At 42.0% G+C, this 24,705-nt stretch overlaps 2 protein-coding genes across 2 annotated transcripts in view; one reads left to right on the top strand and one right to left on the bottom strand.

The window, feature by feature from the left end:
• Positions 1 to 1,064: 1,064 nt before the first annotated feature.
• Positions 1,065 to 24,591, bottom strand: RBM18 (RNA binding motif protein 18). The gene is made up of 6 exons (XM_055399247.2): positions 24,453 to 24,591; positions 21,388 to 21,516; positions 13,287 to 13,413; positions 8,989 to 9,075; positions 6,989 to 7,074; positions 1,065 to 3,103 (listed from the first exon to the last, which is right to left on the bottom strand). Exons 2-6 carry the CDS (start codon positions 21,498 to 21,500, stop codon positions 2,944 to 2,946), a joined length of 573 nt encoding a protein of 190 aa, XP_055255222.1. The 5' UTR covers positions 21,501 to 21,516; positions 24,453 to 24,591; the 3' UTR covers positions 1,065 to 2,943.
• Positions 24,537 to 24,705, top strand: part of MRRF (mitochondrial ribosome recycling factor) — a 59,738-nt gene continuing 59,569 nt past the window's right edge. Inside the window, exon 1 of the mRNA XM_055399248.2 lies at positions 24,537 to 24,684. The gene's annotated coding sequence lies outside the window, so the exon portion shown is untranslated. The remainder of the gene's footprint in view (positions 24,685 to 24,705) is intronic.

Raw genomic sequence — 24,705 nt, 5'->3', positions numbered from 1 at the left:
AGGCTTACAGGGTCAGGCAGGTTGTCAGGGACAAGTTATTTAGGTCTTTGGATTTTATTCCAGGTATGACAGAAAGCCCATGGAAGGGAATGACATGCTCAGATGGGGAAAGGACTGCTTTGGTTAAAATGGAGGCACTGAGTGGAAGCAGGAAGATAATTAGGCAGGTACTGCAATAGTAAAATGACTGGACTTAAGATGAGGTTTTTTAAAAGTTTTTTCAAGATTTATTTTCAATGTGGAGTTGACAGGATTTGTTCAAGGACTGGGTAGAAGGAACAGGAGAGAAAAAGAGAAATCAAGGATAAATATGGTAGAATCAAATCATTTTTAGGAACATGATGATTACATAAAGGAACTATTTAACATTAACTCGTAAGGTAAGAATTAATCTTATTCTTTTATACAGTAGTATTAAAAATGTAGATATACTTAGTGATTTAGAAAGTATCTGTACATGCCTTAATAGACAAGGGAACAGCTCTAGAATATCTGGTTTTGCAAAACTGCTGCTGTTGATTTTTTGATATGCTTTGAAAAATCTTTCATGTGATTTTTTTTCTCCTAATATTGAAATGCCAGTTACAGAAAGTCTACTGGTTAGGGTTACATTTTGCAAGCGATAAAGAAGAGCTGAGATTAAGGAGATATGTCCCTCAATTCTTCACTCTTGTAAAAATCAAAACTGTGACATTATTTTAGCAAAACAGTAAGCCAACAAACAATTTTAAAGTACAGATAACCTCATAACAAGGAGTTTACCAAGTTAACACTCACATTTAACAAACCTTTAACCAAACTGTTTTCAGCATATTTATAACACATACCTTTATTCTTCTGAAACCCTACTTTGAAACAGTTAGCTGTACAGTGAGAACAGCTAGTCTCTTTACTCATCTCTAACAGAAGAAGGCAGGCAGAAAGGGTGCAGAGACCTGCCTCTGGGATCAGAGAAGGCACTTAGAAGGAGCACCTTGCCTGGACACCTCCATGGCCAAAGAAGGAACAAGCCTCCCGGAGAGATGCAGTCTTTCGTGCAGGAGATGGACGACAGGAGACATAACCACAGACACTGTCTTGCATTTATTCACACAAAGGAGTAAGAATCGGTACAAATAATAAACACTGCTTTAAATACAAATAAATAGCTCTGGTTTCTAAAGGAAACAACTCTAGATAATTCAAAGTTAAGTATTTTCTAAGTTCCTATTAAAAATAGAAGACTATTTATTTTGCATTCAGTCCTATTCCACCATAACTCTTAGAGGACCTCAAGGGTAAAACGGTGAATTCTATATTATTAGAGAAGTCACCAGAAAAATGGGAGATAATGCTCCCACCTCCCTGAACTATCCTCCAAACAGAAGGAGAGTTACTTGCATCTTACACTGAGCTCATGAGCTATGCAGGAAGAATAACAGTGAAAGATAGCTGAAAAGTTTTACCTTGGGAAAGGTGATAGGTATTTCTCTGAACCACTTCTGTGAATTATAACACTTCACTATGCTGAAGTTTTGGTTCAAGTGTCTTAAATTCATTTCTGCTTATAGGAAGACTTAACCTACTACAATGAGAGCCTCCTCTTGCTGGGAACAATGACAGTAAACAGCTGTAATCGCTAAGAGTGGCACCTTGAGTAACAAAATGAGTTCCATGCTGAAGCAGCAATGGTGCTGCCCAGTGAAACAGTCTGTCCACCTGGCACCAAAATGACCAACCAACACTGCTGACAGAAACAGACTCCCCCATCAGTTGTTTTTCTTCCTCTGTTGTTACATTCAAAATGTTCAAAGTGGCAAAAAATATCTGAGAAGTAGGTTCTACACATGAAGAATTGTCTTAAAGTCATGCAATCTTTCAAGCCTTTATAAACCACATAAAACATGAGGTCATTACAATCTTGGTGCCAGAGCAGTGTCTGCTCCACTGACTTCCTGGATCCACTGTGTGCCCCCACTGCACCCCACACAAGACAATTTCTTCTACTCAGACCCCTACACAATTATTAATAAAGGTATAAGTTTGATAGAGAGTCAATATAGCAATGTTTTAATTTTCAAAGATATCCGCTTTTCTATTTAGATTGATCATGATATAATTCCAAATAGAACATTCTCATGCTATTAAAAACAATCTCATGCAATAAATGCAACTTTAAAAGTCCCACACTAATAATGACATTTGGTATTATAGAAGGCAGGATTATTTAGATTTTTTAAAAAATGATCATGATAGAATACAAGTTGGATTTTCAAACAGGACTTCTGCTGTGGTACAAAATGCTAAATTTCGGTCTACAGTTTTGTCGACGCAAACACTTTTTAAAGATATACACCATGTTTTCCTAATTGGGATTTTGAAACAATAAGCATAATTCTTAAACAGATCACCACAACATTTGCTCAAAGAACCAGCTCTTTTTGCCAAGAACTTTTTCTTTTCAGTCCAGTTGGAGGGATTTCCATAGAAAATTCTGGAACAGCAGTTTCAAACATGATTCAAAATTTCTTACTTCCCTCCCTTGTTTTTTTTTTTTACTTTTTCTTTATGTTGTAAAGACAACTGAGCACAGAAAAATGTTTTTTTTTTTTTTTTAAAGACAGCTCTTAATAAATTAAGTTTCCTGATTTGAATGATAACGTTCTTTGTGTTTGCCTTTCTTTCTGGCACACTATATAATGTTTCTGGAGTTACAGATCCAAACAAACGAGCCAACTAGAGCATCCCAGCATTCAAGTCACAGTTTTGGATAAAATCCTATTTATTCTGGATGATGCTCAATTCCACACATACTTCAGGGAAGAAACATCCATAAGAAAGACATCCAAACATGTTATGTTACCAAACGCTAACATGTGACTGTGCTCTGTTGGGCAGTACTGTTCACAGCTACAAGTGCAAAGGCAGAGGGTGTCAGATGTGGACAGCAGTCATTCATAGCCATCATCTTCGAGATTTCCAAGCTGTTCGAGAATAAGGAGTAGTCCTTTTTTTATCTGGTGGCTTGAAGTAGGAATAAACAGGAGCTGCTGGGTATTCTGCATCAGGATTTTCTGCCATCATTTTCAGCTTTGCTTCGATGGCTTTGATCTTTGCAGTGACACTGGAAAAAGGACAGCAGAGCATCAGAGTGGGCCTGCGTACATTCAGAGAATACCTATGTATTTCATCTTCTTTGTGGTTCGCAGGCGTATCAGAGAAGCAACAAGACATTCAAACACAAACACACAAACATTTCATAGAAAACAGGACTTCCCACAAGCTGCTGGGTGCAGTCAATAAATAAATAAGAACAACAAAAGTAATACAGTTTTATTTGGGAGAAAAAAAAACCCCACAAAAATAATTGTTCTTATTTCAGGAAGGAGATCAAGGGTGAAACAGCTATTAAGCTTTTTCTGTAAGACACTGTTAGGAATACTCTGTATATTGTTACACTTAAACCTCAGACACCAACACTGTTCAGCACCTTAGTACCTGCAGACAGTAGGCACTCAAAGATAATTTGTATGGGGATTGAAAGCAGAGCCCGAGAGAGAGATGTGTACTCCCATGCTCATGGCAGCATTATGCACAACAGATAAACTGTGGAAGCAACCCAAGTGTCTACTCAAGTAAGAATAGATAAGCAAAATGTGGTATACATATATGCTCCAATATGGGAGAACCTGGAGGACTCTATGCTAAGTGAAACAAACCAGTCACAAAACAGACAAATACTGTACGATTCTATGTACATGAAGTACTTAAGAGAGCAGTCAAAATCAGAGACAGAAAGTGGAATGATGGTTGCCAGGGACTTGGGGGAGGTGGGAATGGGCAGTGATTGTTTAATGGGTATAGAGCTTCAGTTTTACAAGAGAGGAAGACTTATGGAGATGGATGGTGGTGATTGTTGTACATTATGAATGTACTTAATACCACTGAACTGTACACTTAAAAATGGGTAAGATGGTAAATGCTATATTATGCATAAATGCTATATTATTTTACCACAATAAAAAATGGAAGAAATAATTCATGTAGGTTATATTCTTCATTTTGCAGACAAAGAAAAAAAGGCATAGAAAGTTTAGTGCCCATAGCTAGTAAGTGGCAGAGTTGAGATTTGAATACAGCTGGATTCCAGAGCCATACTATGAACTCTTTCCTATACAGTACCACCTTCTGAATCACTGAATAATAATGGAAAAAACACCCTGGAAATCCTACGAAGTCCCTTTTTACTGATAAATGTGTGTTTCAGTCAGTCAGTTCAGTTGCTCAGTTGTGTCCGACTCTCTGCGACCCCATGAATCACAGCACGCCAGGCCTCCCTGTCCATCACCAACTCCCGGAGTTCACTCAAACTCATGTCCATCGAGTTGGTGATGCCCTCCAGCCACCTCATTCTCTGTCGTCCCCGTCTCCTCCTACCCCCAATCGCTCCCAGCATCAGAGTCTTTTCCAGTGAGTCAACTCATCGCATGAGGTGGCCAAAGTATTGGAGTTTCAGCTTTAGCATAAGTCCTTCCAATGAACGCCCAGGATTGATCTCCTCTAGAATGGACTGGTTGGATCTCCTTGAAGTTTACGCTGTCATTTACAGAGCACTTACAATGAGCCAGGAAGTGTGCCCGGCATTTTACTTACACTGTTTCTAATCCTTGCAACAATATTTCAAGGGTTATCAACCACATTTTTGTTGTTGTTCAGTCGCCAAGTCATGTCCAACTCTTTGCGACCCCATGAACTTCAGCACATCAGACTTTATCCATCACTATCTCCCTGAGTTTGATCAAACTCATGTTCACTGAGTCAGTGACGCCATCCAACCATCTCATCTTCTATCACCCCCTTCTCTTGCCCTCAAATTTTCCCCCAGCATCAGGGTCTTTTCCAATGAGTCAGTTCTTCCCATCAGGTGGCCAAAGTATTGGAGCTTCAACTTCAGCATCGGTCCTTGCAATGAATATTCAGGGTTGATTTCCTTTAGGATTGACTGGTTTGATCTCTGTGCAGTCCAAGGGATTCTCAAGAGACTTCTCCAGCATCACAGCTCAAAAATGTCAACTCTTCGGTGTTCAGCCTTCTTTATGGTCCAACTCTCACATATGACTACTGGAAAAATCATAACTTTGACTACATGGACCACATTTTATAGATAAACAAATGCAGAGGGGTAGTGATTCACCCAAGGTTCACACAGCTAACAAACCGTGGAGCCAGGATTCAAGCCCAGTTTATCATCCAAGCCCTTGCTTTTCCCTCTTCATTAGGCTGGGAGCTGAGTAGCCATGTATTAGAGAGAAGGGGTGAGGAGACACTGCAGAAGCTGTGAGGAATTTCCTTCTGATCAAGGACACCACTATCCCTAGGTCAGAATGCAACACACTCAACTAGGGTACTTTTTGGCTTATGGCTTCCTTTAGTTTTCACTTTGACGCTGTCAATAGTCTACAGTCAGGGATAGAAACTTGGCAGGGAATGTATACACAGCCTTTAAGAAATCCTCAAAAAGCATATGTCTACATATATTTAAGATTTTACACGGGCAACGTAAAATTAAAAAACTTAGTTGCCATAAAAAAGAACCCTGAGGTCTCACTGAGATGCATTCCACACCTTTTCCATTAATGGAAAATGAACAGCCAGCCATTTGTTCTGTATGAGTCCCAGGGAAAACAACCTTTTCTAATTAGGTATAGATGTTATATCAAAACACGTAAGCTGAGGTTCTCTGGATTAAAAGATAAATGGAAAACACCAGGATAGATTATTTAGTAAAAAGAACAAAGAGTGAAAGAAACGAAAGACACATTCACAGCACCATGGAGATCACCAAGCATCAATGCAGTCGTCTGTTCCCAAGAGGAGGTAGATTTATGAAAACCTCCACGAAACCATAGTGACTGAGGAGGTTTGATCTTAAGGGGAAAATAGGACAGCTGAAATAAGCTCCTAGTGAACTTATTGAAGTTATTCATTAAAAAAAATTGGGGGAGTACAAAATAAAGCAGCACAAAATTAAGAACACATCAATGATATTAGACAAATTGGTAACTATAAAATTAACTTTATCAATTTTATCACTCCTGGAAACATTTCAGGATCACCCTTCCTTGCAGTTTAATGAGATGCTTGTAAATCTCTCCTATCTGGTGCAGATAATATACAGAATTTTTTTTTTTTCTCCTAGCCCTCTACCCAAACAGGTATCACTTTGCTTTGAATCTGTACTATTTTCGACCTGCATAATATTGGCCAAGATATTTCCCTAAACTTCAGTTTCTTCTTTTATAAAATGAATACAAAGTACGTTCACCAGAATTTTTATACTTCAGTGACATACGGTATGTAAAGTGTTTAGCACAGAGCCTGCTTCATACTAAGCTCCATAAATCTCAGTTTTTGTTCTTGTTAACATTCCTCCCTGGGCTACGGTGCAAAGTCAACCCCTCTACTTCTGCTCACCCTTAACTTCTCCTTTCTTTACTCAACCCTCAACTCCTTCTGTTTTGAATTAACTCCAAGGAAGTAACTGACAATTTGTACATACTGGAACCAAAACTGTTACATTGGCTGAAATGGTAGATAAAATTAAAGTGCTGTAAACCCAAATCCTGTATAAAGAAACTCATAGTTGGGGAGGAATTAGTGTATAATGACAAACATTGAAGATAATCAAGGCCTTATTAAAATGCTTGTTTTATAGCAAGGACTGTATCTGATTTACCTCTGTGTTCCCAGTGCCAAGTATAATAGCTGGTATGTGGTAGGTATACCCAGCCTCTTGTGTGTGTATGAACTGTGTAAATAGCTGGTACACTCTTGGGGGTATGGAAGGAGGTGACATGTATACATTCTGGAGACTAACTGGACACATCTCTCAGCATGGCAAAAGTTAGCAGACTCCACTCTAAAGGGTCTGAAGGGTTTCTAGTGCCCAAATGAAGAAATGGCTCCAACTCTTGCAATACTTGTGTCTTCCTACAGGATACCTTCTTACCTTAGGTTAGACTGCGCAGGCTCAGTGCTTGAGGACGGTTCAAGACTAATTGGAAGGATCTTATCATTCTTGTTATGATCGTATCTCTGCAAGTAAGAAAAAAGGCAAATTACCCCACCCAGGCAGAAACCAGCCCTTTACTGTAATGCATGTGTTCAGAAATCCTAATCTCATCAGTGTGTCCTTAGACAGCATGTGTGTTCAGTCTCTCAGTCATGTTTGACTCTTTGTGACCATATGGAGACTGTAGCCTACCATGCTCCTTTGTCCCCAGGCAAAAATACTGGAGACGGTTGCCATTTCCACCTCCAGGGGATCGTCCTGACCCAGGGAATCAAATCTGAGTCTTCTGCATTGGCAGGTAGATTCTTTACCACTGAGCCACCAGGGAAGCCCATTGTTAGATTATTTCTAGACAATCTTAGGTCTGCTTCTGTTCAGAATTAATGCAGAAGTCCAGCTTTAGCATAAAGGTTATAAACTTAGAAAAAGAAATTTAGATGCAGCTTCCCATCTACCAATTAATCCTCATTTGGTGGAGAAAGAATTTCAACCTTTAAATTCAGAGATGGTACAGCTACACAGCAGGAATGCCCTCTCACATTCTGAATCTGTCACATATCACTTCTTCCAATAGTTATTTCGCTTTATTCCAAGCACTTTAAAGTTTTGCTTGATTGCTACAAAATAACAACCATAACATTCAACTCTTCACAGGTTTATGTGGAGAAGAGAAGTAGTAATGGCTTTCAGCCACTGATACAGAACACATTCTCAAGGAAAAGCGCAGTTTATTTGATGTCAGATAATTATATACTTCTTTTAAAAGGTAAATACAATGTTAAAGAGCAATCAGGAGTCTCTGGTCAGAAAGACATGCAGGGCACAGAGATTCTCAAATGAAAGAATGAAGGATGATTTATTTCTCCTGCATGTCTTTTCAATGAGATGCAGGATGAGAAGATGACAGCCAGTCTGGCAAATGAGACTTGATTTTCTTTTGAATAAAAAAGCATTAAGAAATTCTCTTTGTTGTTTCTATTTTTAAGGTGATGGATCCTGGAAATTTAGAAGGCTCTGTGATTACCTGAAATCCTGAAATACTCATAAAGATCCAAAGTGTCTGAGATCTGTTTTTGAGCTTTGACACTGAACTCAAATGTCTTTATTTTGGTGACTCTTTACTGGGGAGCTTGCTGGGTGGAGTCTCTGATCAAACATTATGGTCATTTATAAAGACTGAGGCTCCAAATCTGGTTGTCACAAACCTTTGCTGGCAGGTCTGTTAAGACCACAGTGCAGGAGGAAGAGAATCAACTCTGTGGATTGCTCCAGTGTAAACGCATACTTCACCTGTGCTGGCTGAAACAGAATACCATTCTTTCCTTCTTTTTTCTTTTTTAATGGTTGTAGCTTTTCCAGCACATTTTCCCAAGAGAATAACTAGGAGATGAACATGGCAGTTCACCACTGCTTGGGCCATGGAGTCAATACAAGCATTGCAAATCCCACAAATAACTCTCAAAATCTCTCGAGTAAGGAAATGCTAGTGCTTTAAGCACTCTTACAAACTACCCATTTCTCAAGCATTTAGAATAAACAATTCAAACTTGCCACAGAACTGAGAGGCTGGGAAGAGTCTAATAATGCCTAAAGCAACTAATTTAAAAAATAAATACATTTTTTTCCTCTAAAGAACCCCTACCAAAAAAAAAAGTAAGTGATAGAGGTCTGAAGTAGATACATCAGTCACATGGAAAAATCAATCAAAAACAGAATCTGTGGGTATGTGGAGGGAAATGGCGAAGGAACTTAATCCCTCCTGAGATGTTTCTCAAAAGAAAAATCTGGCAACACACATGGTGAATACAAGGAGGAGACCAGCGTGTGGTTGTTCCAGATGTGCAGAGGCTGGGATGCAAATGGGCGAGTGGACAACTGTCTTTTCAAAGACTCATTTAGGATAAGCTGATGCGGTCTTTCTAGCCCGTCAGACTCACCTTCACTTGAGCGTGTGCCCAGCGCACCACCAGCTTCTTAGACAGGGCCAGCTTCCCGTTCAGACACTGGATGGCCTGTTCTGCTTCCTGTTCAAGAAAGGGATTAATGTCAGTTCAGTTCAGTTCAGTTCAGTCGCTCAGTCGTGTCCGACTCTCCGCGACCCCATGAATCACAGCACGCCAGGCCTCCCTGTCCATCACCAACTCCCGGAGTACACTCAAACTCATGTCCACAGAGTCGGTGATGCCATCCAGCCATCTCATTCTCCGTCGTCCCCTTCTCCTCCCGCCCCCAACTTTTCCCAGCATCAGAGTCTTTTCCAGTGAGTCAACTCGTCGCATGAGGTGGCCAAAGTATTGCAGTTTCAGCTTTAGCATCAGTCCCTCCAATGAACATCCAGGATTGATCTCCTTTAGAATGGACTGGTTGGATCTCCTTGCAGTATAAGGGACTCTCAAGAGTCTTCTCCAACACCACAGTTCAAAAGCATCGATTCTTCGGCGATCAGCCTTCTTCACAGTCCAACTCTCACATCCATACATGACCACGGGAAAAACCATTGCCTTGACTAGATGGACCTTGGTTGGCAAAGTAATGTCTCTGCTTTTTAATATAAAAACAAGACCAGGAGCTGACTGTGGCTCAGATCATGAACTCCTTATTGCGTAGTTCAGACTTAAATTGAAGAAAGTAGGGAAAACCACTAGACCATTCAGATATGACCTCAATCAAATCCCTTATGATTATACAGTGGAAGTGAGAAATAGATTTAAGGGACTAGATCTGATAGATAGAGTGCCTGATGAACTCTGGACGGAGGTTCGTGACATTGTACAGTAGACAGGGACCAAGACCATCCCCATGGAAAAGAAATGCAAAAGAGCGAAATGGCTGTCTGAGGAGGCCTTACAAATAGCTGTGAAAAGAAGAGAAGCGAAAAGCCAAGGAGAAAAGGAAAGATATAAGCATCTGAATGCAGAGTTCCAAAGAATAGCAAGGAGAGATAAGAAAGACTTCCTCAGTGATCAATGCAAAGAAATAGAGGAAAACAACAGAATAGGAAAAACAAGAGAGCTCTTCAAGAAAATTAGAGATTCCAAGGGAACATTTCATGCAAAGATGGGCTCGATAAAGGACAGAAATGGTATGGACCTAACAGAAGCAGAAGATATTAAGAAGAGGTGGCAAGAATACACAGAACTGTACAAAAAAGATCTTCCCGACCAAGATAGTCACGATAACGTGATCACTGACCTAGAGCCAGACATCTTGGAATGTGAAGTCAGGTGGGCCTTAGAAAGCATCACTACTAACAAAGCTAGTGGAGGTGATGGAATTCCAGTTGAGCTATTAATGTCAGTAGAAGACTCAAATGTCTCACTAGCTTTGATGGTGGAATTTCTTAGTGTTTTGGTAAACAAGTGGCAAAGGATTTACAAGGGGAAAAAAAAAGGCAGAATAATAAAAAGGGTCTGAGACTTTGTAAACTCAAACAAAAATTTAAATCCTGCCTGGGTATGAGATTTTGTAAACTCAATCAGACAAAAATTTAAATCCTGCCTCTGCCACTTACTGGCAGTATAATATTTAACAGGTCATTTCATCTCTCTGGATATTAGCTTTTTCACCTGCAAAATATGGATACTACTTGCTCCGAAGTGGTCAGAGGAGCAGAAGGGCACATGTGAAGAATGGAGCACATGGTATGCACCCAACCAACGTCAACTAACATGTTGCTCCTACTGGGCGATATCTCTCTACACAGTCCTGTAAGTTAGAGTAACACCTACTATGTCAAGAAAGTGTACTCCTCCTGGGGACTCTGAAACTATATCCTGGACCAGGGCTGATATACCCTGAACCCAAAGTGAGCTACAGTAATGGCTTCAAAGGATATGGGAGTGAAGGAAATCAGGCCGGAAAAAGCAGGAGTGAGTCAAAGAGGCTATGAGCAAGGTATCTGTGTGAGCCAATCTCTGCACCTGGCTTTCAGAGCCAGAAGTTCCCTGACCCTTTCCCCATCAGATATGGGAGCAACGAGGTTGAAAGGAATTCCTGAGGCTGGATAATAGGCACTCGAGGACATTCCCAGGAAGCCTGGCTGTACTTTTCCATCCTGCCAAGCCTCCTCTGCTCCATTTGTATCCAGAAGGCACTTGGCCAAGTGTTACCCACATTTAAGGAACAGGAAGAGGAACAAGGGGAGTCCGAGGCTTCAGCATCAGACATTCTGGTCTGGTTTTACCGGTGAGTCTCCTATTCCTCTGGGTCTTGTCAGTATGATATTCAGCAGATATCTGAGTGCCCACTATGGGCACTTGCTGGCATCTGTGCCTCCCTACGGCACACAAAGTTAGAGGGACAGAGGAGATATTTTATTCTTCTTTTAAGTTTCACTTCAGTTCAGTTCAGTCGCTCAGTCGTGTCCGACTCTCTGCGACCCCATGGCTTAGTGAGCTAGAATTTACATGACACTATTAATTCTATAGCAGCAATAGTCATAAGACGCCAGCAGGTGATAAATAGTTTTAAAAACAATTTCTTATCTTTCTAACTTGTTCCAAAATTCATGTATCCAACAGTATTATTAAATGCCAAATATGCTTTCATATGAACCCTGACCTACTCTGTCAACTTCCTAGAAGGTAAGGAGGGTGTGTATTTTTAATTACCATTTTTAGATGAAAACAGAAGTCAAAATAAGTTAGATTTGCCCAAAGTTAATAAATAAAAGAGCCAGAAATAATCTTTGTGACTTCCAGTTTAGTGTTTTTAAACCAACGTCTATCTTCAACATGACCAGTGACTTTAGTGATCATGTAAAAACCCTCAACACACTCTGTCACTAGGGAAGAATTAAGTATTTCAGAATACGAACTATATAGAGCACTTTCAGTTCCCTCCAAAAAAAAAAAAAAGCCTTGAATAATTAGAACAATAATGCATCATTTACTGCCTATCACATTTGCAAAAATTAGAGGAAAGTTTTAAGAAATCCCCAGCACTGGTAGGGACAAATGACATTCTCAGAGAGCATCGGAACATACTGACATGCTATTTCTTGAAGGCAGTTTGGCAGTCATATTAAGGAAAAATTCGTGGCCTTTGTTGACACCACTCCATTTCCATGAATAGAGTAAATATTCACATAGAGCTAGAGACGCTCACCACACTGCTTACACATTTGGAGGTTAGATGTGTAACTTATCAAATATTCACAGAATAAAACATGCAGTCATCAAAGACGATGCTGGTTAGTTTTCACACTGAGGTCTAAATAATAAAATGTATTACAGATCAGTGAATTTTTACATCTATCTATAGCTATACCAGTGAAACCACAATATGATACAGAATGTTATCTTGATATGTATCAGATGACAGAAAAAATTTTAATTTACTTTCAGTAGTAAACGGGATATAGGATCCTATTTGCGTGTTAAAAGCTGTACATGTGTTCTTTTAAATTGTGCACATTTGTTTTCGTCATTTTATGTATATGTGTGTGTGAATGTGAAGAAAGAAGAGACTAGAAAAATATATAAATATTGAAAACTGATTATTTCTGGGTTTTAGACTGATATATGAAATTATTTATCTATATTTCATGTATAAGAAACAAGTATTACTTTTACAGGAAAAGTATCCGAATACAATTATTATTAATAAAACAGAAACTAGGCAACATTCTCACACATGACTAATAAAGTCACAGAACTATAAACAGTGTCTCTATATTTAGTAACATTCAAATTCAAGTCCTTTATCAACACATGTCCATTCTAAGGACTACATTTTTTAATAGTAGATCCGTGGACACACCACGGTTGAAGCTGACGCTCTCTTTCTCTGTATATATTCAAACTTGTCCACATTTATTTGGAGATGTTGAGGAGGAGGACACATTTTTAAGAAATCAAAATAAAAGAGAGTTTGTGGGTGGCTCACCACAGACAGGGAGGGTTTCTGCACCATGGGGCCAAACTCTGAAAGAAAAGGAGGCTTTGTTGGCCAGCCACGAAAGAAACAAACAAAAGAGAACAGGGAGGAGGACATCCATGTGCTTAATGTGGGCACCCCAGAGCATCTGGTCAGAAAAGTAGGTCAGCCGCCTCAGCCTGCCAGCCGGTGAAGGGCAGACCTTGAAAGCTGGTCACTAACTTGGCTGTCTCCTTTAGGACTCAGGGCACAGCATACGGGGGTGAGTCAGACACGGCTCCTGCCTGCAAGGCACTGCCATTCGAGCCATCAGGAGGGATGCAGAGATCAACTACGAGATGGGGAGAAGTTCAGTTACCTGCTTGGTTTCAAAGTTGACGAAACAGTACCCTCGAGGCTGTCCCTCCAGAGCACCAGACTTGTGGAAGAGGAAGTCGAACTGCTTCACCGTGCCAAACTTCTGCAGCAGCCTGAGGAGATGGTATCTGTGGAGAAAGGACAGCCCCTGAGACGCTCTGGGAGTTTGGTTGGCCACTCAGCCTGAGTGCGAGATAAAAGCAGGAGATAATTTACCCCAAGGACAAAAACCTCACACCCTCCTAACCGCCCTTGCCGGCTCTCCTCCAAACTGCACCGTTAGTTTATCTGGCAGCCAGAGTTGTTTGCCTCTATTTGGAATGAGAACTAGGATTGTCATGGCTCTGCATCTGTCCAGCATAAAAATACCAAACAAACAAACAAAAAACCCACACCTAACAAACAGCTGTCTGGCCCACAAGCACCGTTTTTTTTTTTAGGAGAAAAGTTCAAAAATAGTGTCAATTTATTTATTTTTAATTTCTTGGCAATGACACAGTATTTGTGAATAACTGTAACTCCATCAGAAACACACACCCAAACTCCCAAAGTCAAAGCCAACCATACCTCAAAAATAAACAAAGTAACACTTACACATTCACACAAACAAGAAAACAATTCCAGAAGACTTCCCCGTTGGATTTCACAGTAAATCATGAGTTCCTACTTGCACTTGAGACAAACTCTGCCAAAAGCCAAACCGCAGCGAGTGGCACTTCCGTTAAGTGCTTGAGTCTCTGCCCCTGATGTGACTCAATGAATGGACCATGTAGAACCACAACATGATGGAGGCTGAGAGTTACCACCCCTGACGCAACTGAACGACAGGACCATGTGGAACTGCAACATGATGGGGGCCACGAGTTTCCACCCCTGATGCAACGAACGACAGCACCATGTGGAACTGCAACATGATGGGGGCCACGAGTTTCCACCCCTGATGCAACGAACGACAGCACCATGTGGAACTGCAACATGATGGGGGCCACGAGTTTCCACCCCTGATGCAACAAACGACAGGACCATGTGGAACTGCAACATGATGGGGGCTGGCCTCACATGAGCGGGGGAACCTGTGCTTACCCGCTCAGTTGTGTCCTATTCTTTGCGACCCCATGGACTGTAGCCCGCCATGTTCCTCTGTCCACAGGGATTCTCCAGGCCAGAATACTGGAGTGGGTTGCCATGCCCTCCTCCAGGGGATCTTCCCAACCCAGGGATCCAACACAGGTCTCCCACACTGCAGGCAGATTCTTTACTGTCTGAGCCACCAGGAAAGCCCAAGAATACTGGAGAGGGTAGCCTATTCCTTCTCGAGGGGATCTTCCCGACCCAGGAATTGAACTGAGTTCTCCTGCATTGCAGGCGGATTCTTTACCAGCTGAGCTACCAGGGAAGGCCCGGAATCTGGCCAATCCTGTAGATCATCCCACTGTGGGTAACTCCCCAACCTCTGCTGCTTTAACACAATTCATGTGTGGTTGAATAGAGAATATATATGGCCAAGGAAGACATTTACTCCTGGCAGGAAGTACACCCCAAGCTCTGGACACCACTCTGCCCCTCACCCTCTTCTTGGATTCCTTTTCCTAAAACTTTTTTGGTTTCTATAGAGCTTTTAAGTTATTCAAACAGATGTGGCCTTAACAGGTTGCTGTGGCCAATCTCAATTCCGACTTCCTGTCATCTGATGTGAGGGTGAGACAAACCAACCGCTCTCCCGTTTCCTTTTCCTCTGGCCTTCCTCCTGGCATCCTCCGTGCTATTCAAATGGAGTCAAGGCTTTCTCTAAACAATGCTGTCCCTGTGATACTAAAAAGGTATCAGCCCACATGCTAAATCTGTTATTACTGGGAATTCTACCCCACAGGGAGTCAGTAAAGCTGTCGTTACAGCCGCATTTATATTCACATTGTTTTCTAGGAGAAACTCATCAAGATTTTATTCTTGAGTAAGAATCTCCTTTGGGAGGCAGAAAGATATGAAATGGATCATAAGCTACACTAAATCTGAGACTAATGCACACCAATAAGCAAGCCCATTATCCTGGATCAGGTGCCTGACACAGTGGAGCAGGGAAGACATAATACAGGACTTATTTTGGGACAGGATGCGAGGATCCCAAGGCATACTGTGGATACTAATCTGGTCTTTAGACCTGTTTTGAAAGAGAAAAGAACTGTAACCCTCTAGTTTCCAAATTTTTAATTCCCTTCTCGATACCTCAACTGCCAGTGAGAATATATGAGGTGATTCTTTAGGGGGAATCTAAAGATTTAAGGGAGACACCTAAAGTGCAAATTTCTGGGTTTATTTTTCTGAACATGCTTATGGCAAGGGAGAGTCTCTCAAACGCACAGACAGACAGCCTGAAAGAATCTCTCAGGGTCTTTCATTCACAGCTGCATCTTCCACTTACTACACCCATTCAAACCTTAACATAGCACCAGTTGCCATGAATGGTGGGCAAACCTGTGTTTTTTAAAACAACCTGAGCGACTTCACTTTCACTTTTCACTTTCACACATTGGAGAAGGAAATGGCAACCCACTCCAGTGTTCTTGCCTGGAGAATCCCAGGGATGGTGGAGCCTGGTGGGCTGCCGTCTATGGGGTCGCACCGAGTTGGACACGACTGAAGCGACTTAGCAGCAGCAGCAGCAGCAAGGCCACTGTGGGCTAGTCATCTTTTCATTAGCTCCATTCTGCTTAATAGCAGGAAGGTAAGGCGATCGGCATTTCCTAGGAAATGAATTTTAATTTATTCAGGGAAAAAAAAAAACAACAAACCTCTGACAGATTATTCTTTGAAAAGTTAACAAATGCGCTCTGCCCGAGAAGAGCGACCTTAAGATTCCAGGAACATCTGCTTAGGTCCGTGTCTTTCAACTTCTCCGTGATTTCTTTTCTTGTTTGATAATTTGTTGAAATTATCGGAACACCGAAACAAAAGGAATGAAGTGTTTACTATTTTGCTTCCTGGAGATGGGGGCTGCAAGCTCTGATAGTGAAAAAACCTGAAGACTCTTGCTTTCACATCTGCAAGAACTTTCATCTGCTATCGGAGCACAGGAGGGTCCGCTGCTCATCAGAGCACCGCTTCACTTAATGAAATGTGGGCCCTGCAGCCTCAGGAGCTGAAGAACTGGTACACCAGTCCCACCGATACTTCTGCACCACAATTAGTGTTGTCTGAAATGGGTTTTTAAAATGGCCTTCCTGCCTGATGGCACGGAGGGAATTAATCTGTATGAATTGGATTAAGACAGTTCTGTGTCAAGAACTGTACTAGGCACTTGGACTAACTATCCAGATGAACACAGCTAGGTCTCTGTCTTGAAAGACCTGACATTCTGGTTCGAGGAGACAGAGATGTAGTCAAACAATTTTAGAACACCATGAAGCTTGCACACAGAGGTATGTATGTGAGCACACAGATGAAGAGGACCTACTGCACAGGGAAGGTGGTGGTTAGTGAATACCCTGTGCGGACACACAACGGCAAAAAAGACCAATCCATTGGCAGAAGGTGTGAGCTCTTACCCAGTAAGAGAGGAGGCTGACAGGCAGGCAAGACAGGTTGCGAAAGATGTGTGCTAAGTGAGGGCATTTAATGCGATGATGCAGTGTCAATGAAATGACACTGAAGATTGATTTTAATGCCCAATTTGTTTTAGAGAAAACTATGAACTTATAGAAATTATTATGTGATGGGTATCTATAGTCTATGCCCTATATGTTATTAAATGGTCTTACTTTGTTTCCAATTTGAATAAACAAATAGTAAAGAATGTTTCATTCAAACCAAACCATAAGATGAAGCATGGGTCAGCATAAGAAGCAGCATGGAAATAAAAGGAAAGAGCTGAGAGAATCAGGGGTGTGTTCAAGGGGAAGTATGGTTCTTACACGCTCGTGAACTTATGCTCCCTCGCATTTAGCTCTGAAAGTCTGCATCAGAAGGACATTTCCACCCAGATGCCTCTCCTCTGCTTTTAAGTTTACTTAATGTACCCCAGGCTGACCTCATCCTCCCCACAAACTATGCCCCTCTCCAGCTATTCCACTGGCCAATGTGGACATGGTTCTTTTCCAATTCTCAGGCAAGAAACAATGTGATCGTCTTCAGCTCCTCTGAGCTCCTCTCCAGTCACTTCCCTCATCTCTCAGACTCCACCCACTGGTCTTCAAGTTCACAGTCTCTATCTGGCTGGTATTAATGGAAGGTCTGTAGCTAATGAGCATCTTTGTCTCTGTCCCTCCTGTTCATTCTACCACTGGTGTCTGGTTTTCCTACTAAAACGTCACTTTCACGATGTCAGTCTCCTGCCAAACATCCACATGAGTCTCTTCCACTGATGCATGAAATTCAAACTTGTCTGAATAAATTTTCCAGATCCTGTCTCAATCTGATGGCACTCTCTCTCTCCAACCACTATTTTCATTATCATTTAGTATTCAAACTCCCCTTTCGCTAGTGGGTCAGATGGTAAAGAAAATGCCTGCAACACAGGAGATCCGGGTTCAATCCCTGGGTTGGGAAGATCCCCTGGAGAAGGGAATGGTTGGCTACCCACTCCAGTATTTTTGCCTGGAGAATTCCATGGTTAGAGGAGCCTGGCGGGTTATAGTCCATGGGGTTGCAAAGAGTTGGATATGACTTGAGTGACTAACAAAAGGTCTTAGTCAAAAAGGTCTTCCTGATGTTCTACTCACCCACTACTGGTATTCTTTAATTTACGATTCACCCTCAATCAGGAAGGTCCTTTCTTTTACAATTTCAGCTGACTTTGTTCTTTCATACTTCTTATGCATGTGCAGTGGCTATTAATTTGGCTTTCTATACATTACATTTGGTATTCAAAAAAGAAAGCTGTATTAACCTTTTCAGAAGAAACCATGGTATGGAAAATAGATAACGTCTAAAGACAGTAACTTGTTCAGCTTCTCTACTGAAGGCACTAGTAGTGATGTTTAAAGTTGTTATTTTTACTCTGACGGTTAGACTGTGCCTCATAATATTTAAAAGTCCTTACACTGAAAAACTTAGAATAGGTTGCTTTTGGTTATGACTATCCAGTTATGTGGACTGTTTAGACTATTTGTGCAAAGATAACTAAATTAGGTGGTGGGAAATTAGTTCTATCATTAACTGCTTTAGTGAACTGAGTCAACTTTTAACCTTTCTTTACTTACAAAACAGGGAAACATTTATCTGTTTCACTTGCATCACAAGATTTCTGCAAGCTTAAATAAGAGAAACTAATGAAATATTAGAGCTGGAAGACATTCAGCTGAACAGTCTCACTTTACAGGTTAGTGTACAGGTCAGACATAGTATAGTTGAGAGGAATCAGAATGGAGTGGAAAGAACAGAGGCATGCAACCTGCTACCTCCAAAACTAAGAGTATGTCATCATTCCCTTAAGTCCAGATTGTTACACAGACACTGCTGGCATGGAACATGGTCCTAAAGCAGTCAGTATTGCGGCTACAGTGTAAACATAATATCAGAGTGCTCAGTCAGTCAGCAATGCACATTCTATTGAGAACGGGCTGATGGACATCCTACTGTAACTTGAACAGGACTCGGATTAATACCGGGCACACACACGTAGGATGAACAGAATTATTACGAAGTAAACTTTGAAAAACTTGAGTGGAAAAGGTTTTCTGCTTTAACTGCCAACCACTCGTGACGGTAAATATATACCATCACTTGTCTTCTAACAAGAAGTGAGAGAACATTTGTGTAGGAGGGACATTCAAGTCAGTGTATATGATAACAGGAAGAGGGATGGGACAGAGTAGGGACTTTGTAGGAGAGAGAGATCAGAAGGGTTTGTCAAGAGGGAAACAGCACGAACTAGGAGAGATCTGTGGTGGTGTCCGATTAATTACAAAAACTGGAGGCTGTTCTGAAAAACTGTGTAGCATGACATCAGAACTTTTAGAGATCTGGATTCAAATATTTTCTGAGACTGAATTATAAGCTGGGTACCACATGCTCATACAAGTTTCAACATTCTTCAGTGTTTGGGAATGACTGTACTTTAATAATTAGGCTAGGTCCATCATCACCCACCTTGAAAGGAACAGGATCTGAAAGTTTACGTACTTCAGAAACTTGGAAGATCTCGTATTTCTACAAGATGAGACGTACCTTACTACAATGTTAGGTTTCTTTGCTGTAATTAAGTAAACCAAATGAAGCCACACTAAGCATTTGATAAGTTACAACTGGTAGTTACATCTTTAAGAAGACATCTTAATAGATCAGTTTGAGAAAATGTTTTAAGATAAGGAATCCATAGATGAAAGACAGTAGAAATGATCACTGGTGATACAGAGTTAGGAACCCACAGGAGGAGCTGGCAAGGCCCTGATTTGTTGTCCGGTCCTTGATATCTTGAGTAATGGATATAAAAAGAACAGAGATATCAGGGGAAGAGTTTTTGATTCAGTGTTCCTATTCATGCTCCAACTAAAGAAAACACTCATATACTCTCACTTATGACATAAACTGAGGTGGCAGTTGCTCATTTGAACCTTCCTGACAAGCAGCAGGATACAATTAGAACAAGAGTATCACTACAGGGAATTGCAGCCAAAACAATGGACATTGTTTCCATGCTCCAGATTTCCATTCAGACAAGCAAAGGTGGGAATGGAAACCACTCCTGGGAGCATCCTCTCACAGCTTGGGTTTTAGATGATGGAAACGCTTCTCTGTTTAATTTCCTCATTAACTGAGAGCTTGGGCAGGTTCACACATTCATCCTCAAGGCTGCAAGCCATAAAGAGAGCCAAAATAAATGCACAGTCTATATTGAAGGGCCCTGGTGACCAAGGTACCGTAATTAGAGGGCAACACATCTTAAATACCATATTTCCTAGAGGGACCCAACAACACCTACACTGAGACAGTTTGAGCTTGAGCAGGTTTAAGAAACCGAACACTGTCATGATCCTTATGTATCAGTTTACATCTCTTTCCTCTCTCATAATCCAAACCCTTTTATACACCTCCTCTGACCCCCAGACTCAAACAGGCAGATTCCCTTGTCTCTTCTCCCTATGCTTTTAACACCATCCCCAGGGAAGTGACTTCCAGCACTTGAGGATATACCCCATGCTTGCTTTAAGCACTGACCCTGCACAGCTCAATCCACTTCCCTTTGATCTCCTGCCACCAACCACCACAGTCCCTTCTTAAGGAAAAAATCTCTCAATTCTCTCTGCTAAGAGACTCCTATCCACTACAATATCTACAATGGAAAGAGTGGGGAGTTTTGTCACCATGGACAAGGCACTTCCATTTCTTGGACCTCAGTTTCATCTGCTGTAGGATAAAAGAGATGGAACAGATCAGAGGTTTTTCAAGAGTCGTTCATGGAGCCCTGTAAGTGACTGCCCAAGAAAGGGTGGCTGTTGTCAAAAGGCATTGGGAGCACCTTGTCCTCCCTTTAATCAGAGTAGCTCTCAAGCTTTCCTTCTACATATAGGTTCTGTACTTTAACTAGAGATGGCTCCTCAGATTTAAAAACTTTGAAAATTGCCTAGCATGGCACTTGGCACACAGTGGGCACTCAAATCATTCAATGAATGAATGAATGAACACCAAAGGGACAGGGGTATTTCTAAGATCCCTTATGAATTTCCTTGGTTCCATGGCTGCTTAACATGAATTAGAGTCAAGCTGTATCTCTCTGCCTTTTTGTGAAAACACTGAGACTTCTGCTTGTTCCTTCATTTGAGGTAACAAAAGTATGCCCATGGCTGGTTCTAGGATATAATTTCCTCATCAGTGGGTACAGAGATTCAAAATAGTTGAAACTAAGAGAACATCTTTAGGCAAGCAGGAAAAAGAAGTAATATATGGTTTACAGGGTATTCAAGTATGCGCCTTTGCAGTAGAAGAGTCCAAATGTTAGAAAAATGACAAGATAACAGGCTAAAACAGCATCACATTCCCTTTAAAGATAATTAAAAAACAACTAACAGGGTCAAAATATATGCAATAGCCCTTGCAAATTCTTCTGACCATCATCACCAGGAGCATCCCGATTCTGTAGGTAATGAGTTAAGATATCTCAGACTTACTCTGTGATTTTGGGGTCCAAGTTGCCAATCCATAACCGGTGCCCTTCCTGCAGGGAGCCCTCTGAAAGGATGGATGCATTCTCCAGGGGAAGAGTTTTGGTTTCTGCTTCCATCAATCCCTATGAAATACTAAAGGAAACGTGAACATTCAGACAGGAAAGGAGCAACACTTTGTGAACAAGAAGCTTCGAACTCTATCCAACAAACATTTACTCAAGGAGGGCATGTCCTGGGCAGCCCTTCAAAGCCCTCAGTTATTCCACAACCAGGGCCCCAGCACCAGTTCCCTTGGGACAGCTCCTCCAGCAGCCAGAGAGCAAAAGTTTCCATTTTAGGTGAAAGGGGTGTGGTTCTGTGTGCAGAAACTAGTTTTTCTCTTCTGAAGCCAGAGGCTGACTGGGCAGGAGGCCAAAGTCTCTGTTACTACATGATACACCAGTTCAACAACTGTCAGCCAAAATAAGCCTTGGAAACGACCAGAAAGAGAGTCTTAAAGACACTTAAGAGAATGGGTACGGAAGAACAACAGTAAGTAATTAGCTCTTATAATGTTTAATATTTTGGGAGACACTGGGAAGAAGAGACTAACTTTCTCCTTAGTTATTCCAGTCCCTCCATTTACTAGTTCTGCAAACTTGGGCAAGTTACTTAACCGCTTGGTGCCTCAGTTTCCTCATCTGTAAAATTGGGATAATCAAGAGCTGTGCCGATTCACTGAGGTGGTACGCTAAAAACATTAAGAACTAGTCATGGCACTTAGGGAAGCATTCAATTAATTTTACCTTAAATTATTACTAGGTTTAGTTCCTGAAATGTCTCACTGCACAGTCACAAAAAGGGGATGAGGGTTATGATGGAGACAGTAATGGAAAGAGCAAGAACCCTGAGCTCTGAAAGCTGGGTTTCAACTTTTGGTTTTTCCACAGGAAGCCACTTCTCTCTCAGCTTCAGTCTCCTCATCTCTACATAATACACCTCGCCCTGCTTATAACTTAAGAGTTGTTGAGAAGACCAAAAATGAGACCACAGATGTAAAATCAAGCTTTAATGTATAATGTGGCAGAGAAAGAAAAAATTAAAGGACTGGGAAGATGGCAGGCTGTGCCAGACTTTAGAACTCCCTGGTATAGAAAATGTGTCATATAAAACCAGGAGGGCCTCCGAGATCAGTGCTGCATCTTCATATCAACAGCTGACATATCAAACACTGCCATTACCTTTTATTTATCTCAGCACAGCTTATACAGGCTAGCACACAGTAAGCCCAGAGTAACCTTCAGGTAACTGTTAAATGTGTCTATCTACCCCCACACAGGGGTTCCCTGGTGGCTCAGATGGTAAAGAATCCACCTGTAATATGGAAGACCAGGGGTTTGATCCCAGAGTCGGGAAGATCCCCTGGAGAAGGGAATGGCAACCCGCTCCAGTATTCTTGCCTGGAGAATTTCATGGACAGAGGAGCCTGGTGGGCTACAGTCCATGGGGTCTCAAAAGAGTAGGACATGACAGTCCATTGGGTCACAAAGAGCTGAACGTGACTGACTAACACACATATACACCTACATATGAGGGTATTTTTCTTCCTTTCTCACTCACATGTTCAATCTGTTCTGTCTGTCAAGTAACTACTAACTGCTAAACCCTTGGCTATGAAAACATAGAAATGCTCCTTCCTGGGAGAAAGTTAAAACAGGCATAAATAGAATCCCAGGTGTGGAAACTGGAGAGGAGAAACATTTTGTCTTTTCCCTGCTTTCCTTTTCTTCTACTTTCTTATAGATCATTCATTCAAAATTTTTTTTTACAGAGTCTCTATTTTCCAGGCAGTGCCTTGGTACTGGGGACAGAGAAGTGAACAAGCAGTCTCTGCCCTCTAGATGCTTATATTTGGAAGAGGAGCAGGTCAAGAAAAAAGCTAAATAAATAATTTGTGCTAAGTGCTCCAAACACAGTTAAGCGGGGGATTTGACAAGGAGGAATGGACTACTTTGGAATCAGCGGAAAGGGAAGACCTCTGTGGGAGATGACATTTGAGATGAAACTTGAATAACAGAACCTTCTGATTTTCTCATGTCTAAAAACAGGAACAATACCAACAGGGGTTAATATCACACCAGGCAACCATTTTTAGTGGGAAGAGTGCAGGATATAGGACCAAAGGATAGGCACTCAAATCCTGGCTTTTGCACCCAGTTATTCTGTGACTTTAGTAAGTCATGATCACTCCTTAAATGTCCCCCCCTTAGAAAAGTTTTCCCTCATACAGCAGAGCATCTTGTTCGTCTCTATGATAGCTACCTTTTTCTTTCCATATAATACCAGTTAAACGTGTCATATACTGTTTCACCTTTCCCTTCCCTCACTAGAATGTAAGCTACTAGAGGGCAGGGCCTTGCCTATTTTGAGGATTCCATCTCCGGCACTGCACAGTGCCTGTGTCCTGGCTGGTGCTCAGTAGTTACCGAATGAATGAATGAAGCAAGCCACTTCCCCACTCGGAGCCTCAGATTCTTCTTTCTTCCTACAAGGGGCATAATTATCCCTATCTTAAGAGTTGTTATGAGGCTTAAATATGACAACATACGTGACAGCTCAGCACAGGACTTTCCTAGGAACAGAAAAGTATGGTAAGCGATCAGGATGGCACACGACAATCAAAATCCTTTGGGTGTGCAATGGCGACAACCTTTTATATTAAGAGTTCACAAAGAGCTTTTTCACCTACCTCCCCTCGTCCCCCGCCCCCGCTCCGCACCACGATGACCTACAACTATCCTGGAAGCCACGAACAGTCATCTGGGGAAACTGAAGAGCAGAGAAGCAAAAGCGCTTGTTCCTAAAAAGCTAACGGTAACGGTAGGGTCAAGCCTGGAATCCCAGCTTCCCGATCCCTCGCCCGAAATTCCCAGATGCGATGGGTCATTACTCGGCTTGTTATTTCCGGGCCAGCGGCGGGACAATCCGGGGCGGGGCCTGAGAAGCAGTCTCGTTACGGCAGCCTCCTCTAGGGAACCGCTCGCGTGGCTGGCGCTTACGTGCCAGGGGTTTGCCCCGGCCAGACTCACCTAGCGATCTCGGCGTCGTCCCCTCTGTTCATGCCCCCGAAGCAGGTCCCGACTCAGCGGCCCGACTGCCCTCTCTAGGCGTATGCACCTCAACGCCGCAAGCTGCCAGGCCGCCCGTGACGCACTACGCCCGCGCCGCTGCACCGCCCCGTGACGTCACCACGCCCGCGCCGCCGCCGCCGCCGTCGCCGTGGTCGCGCGAGTCTTTTCCTAGTAACCTGGGCGCTAGTTGGTGAGTGGCCTCAGCACGGCC

This window comes from Moschus berezovskii, chromosome 11 (genome assembly GCF_049115385.1).
Source record: "Moschus berezovskii isolate FMDL1 chromosome 11, NW_MosBer_1.0, whole genome shotgun sequence".
Lineage (NCBI taxonomy): Eukaryota > Metazoa > Chordata > Mammalia > Artiodactyla > Moschidae > Moschus > Moschus berezovskii.
Note: the sequence above shows the minus strand (reverse complement) of the source record. Positions and strands in the feature narration are given on the sequence as shown.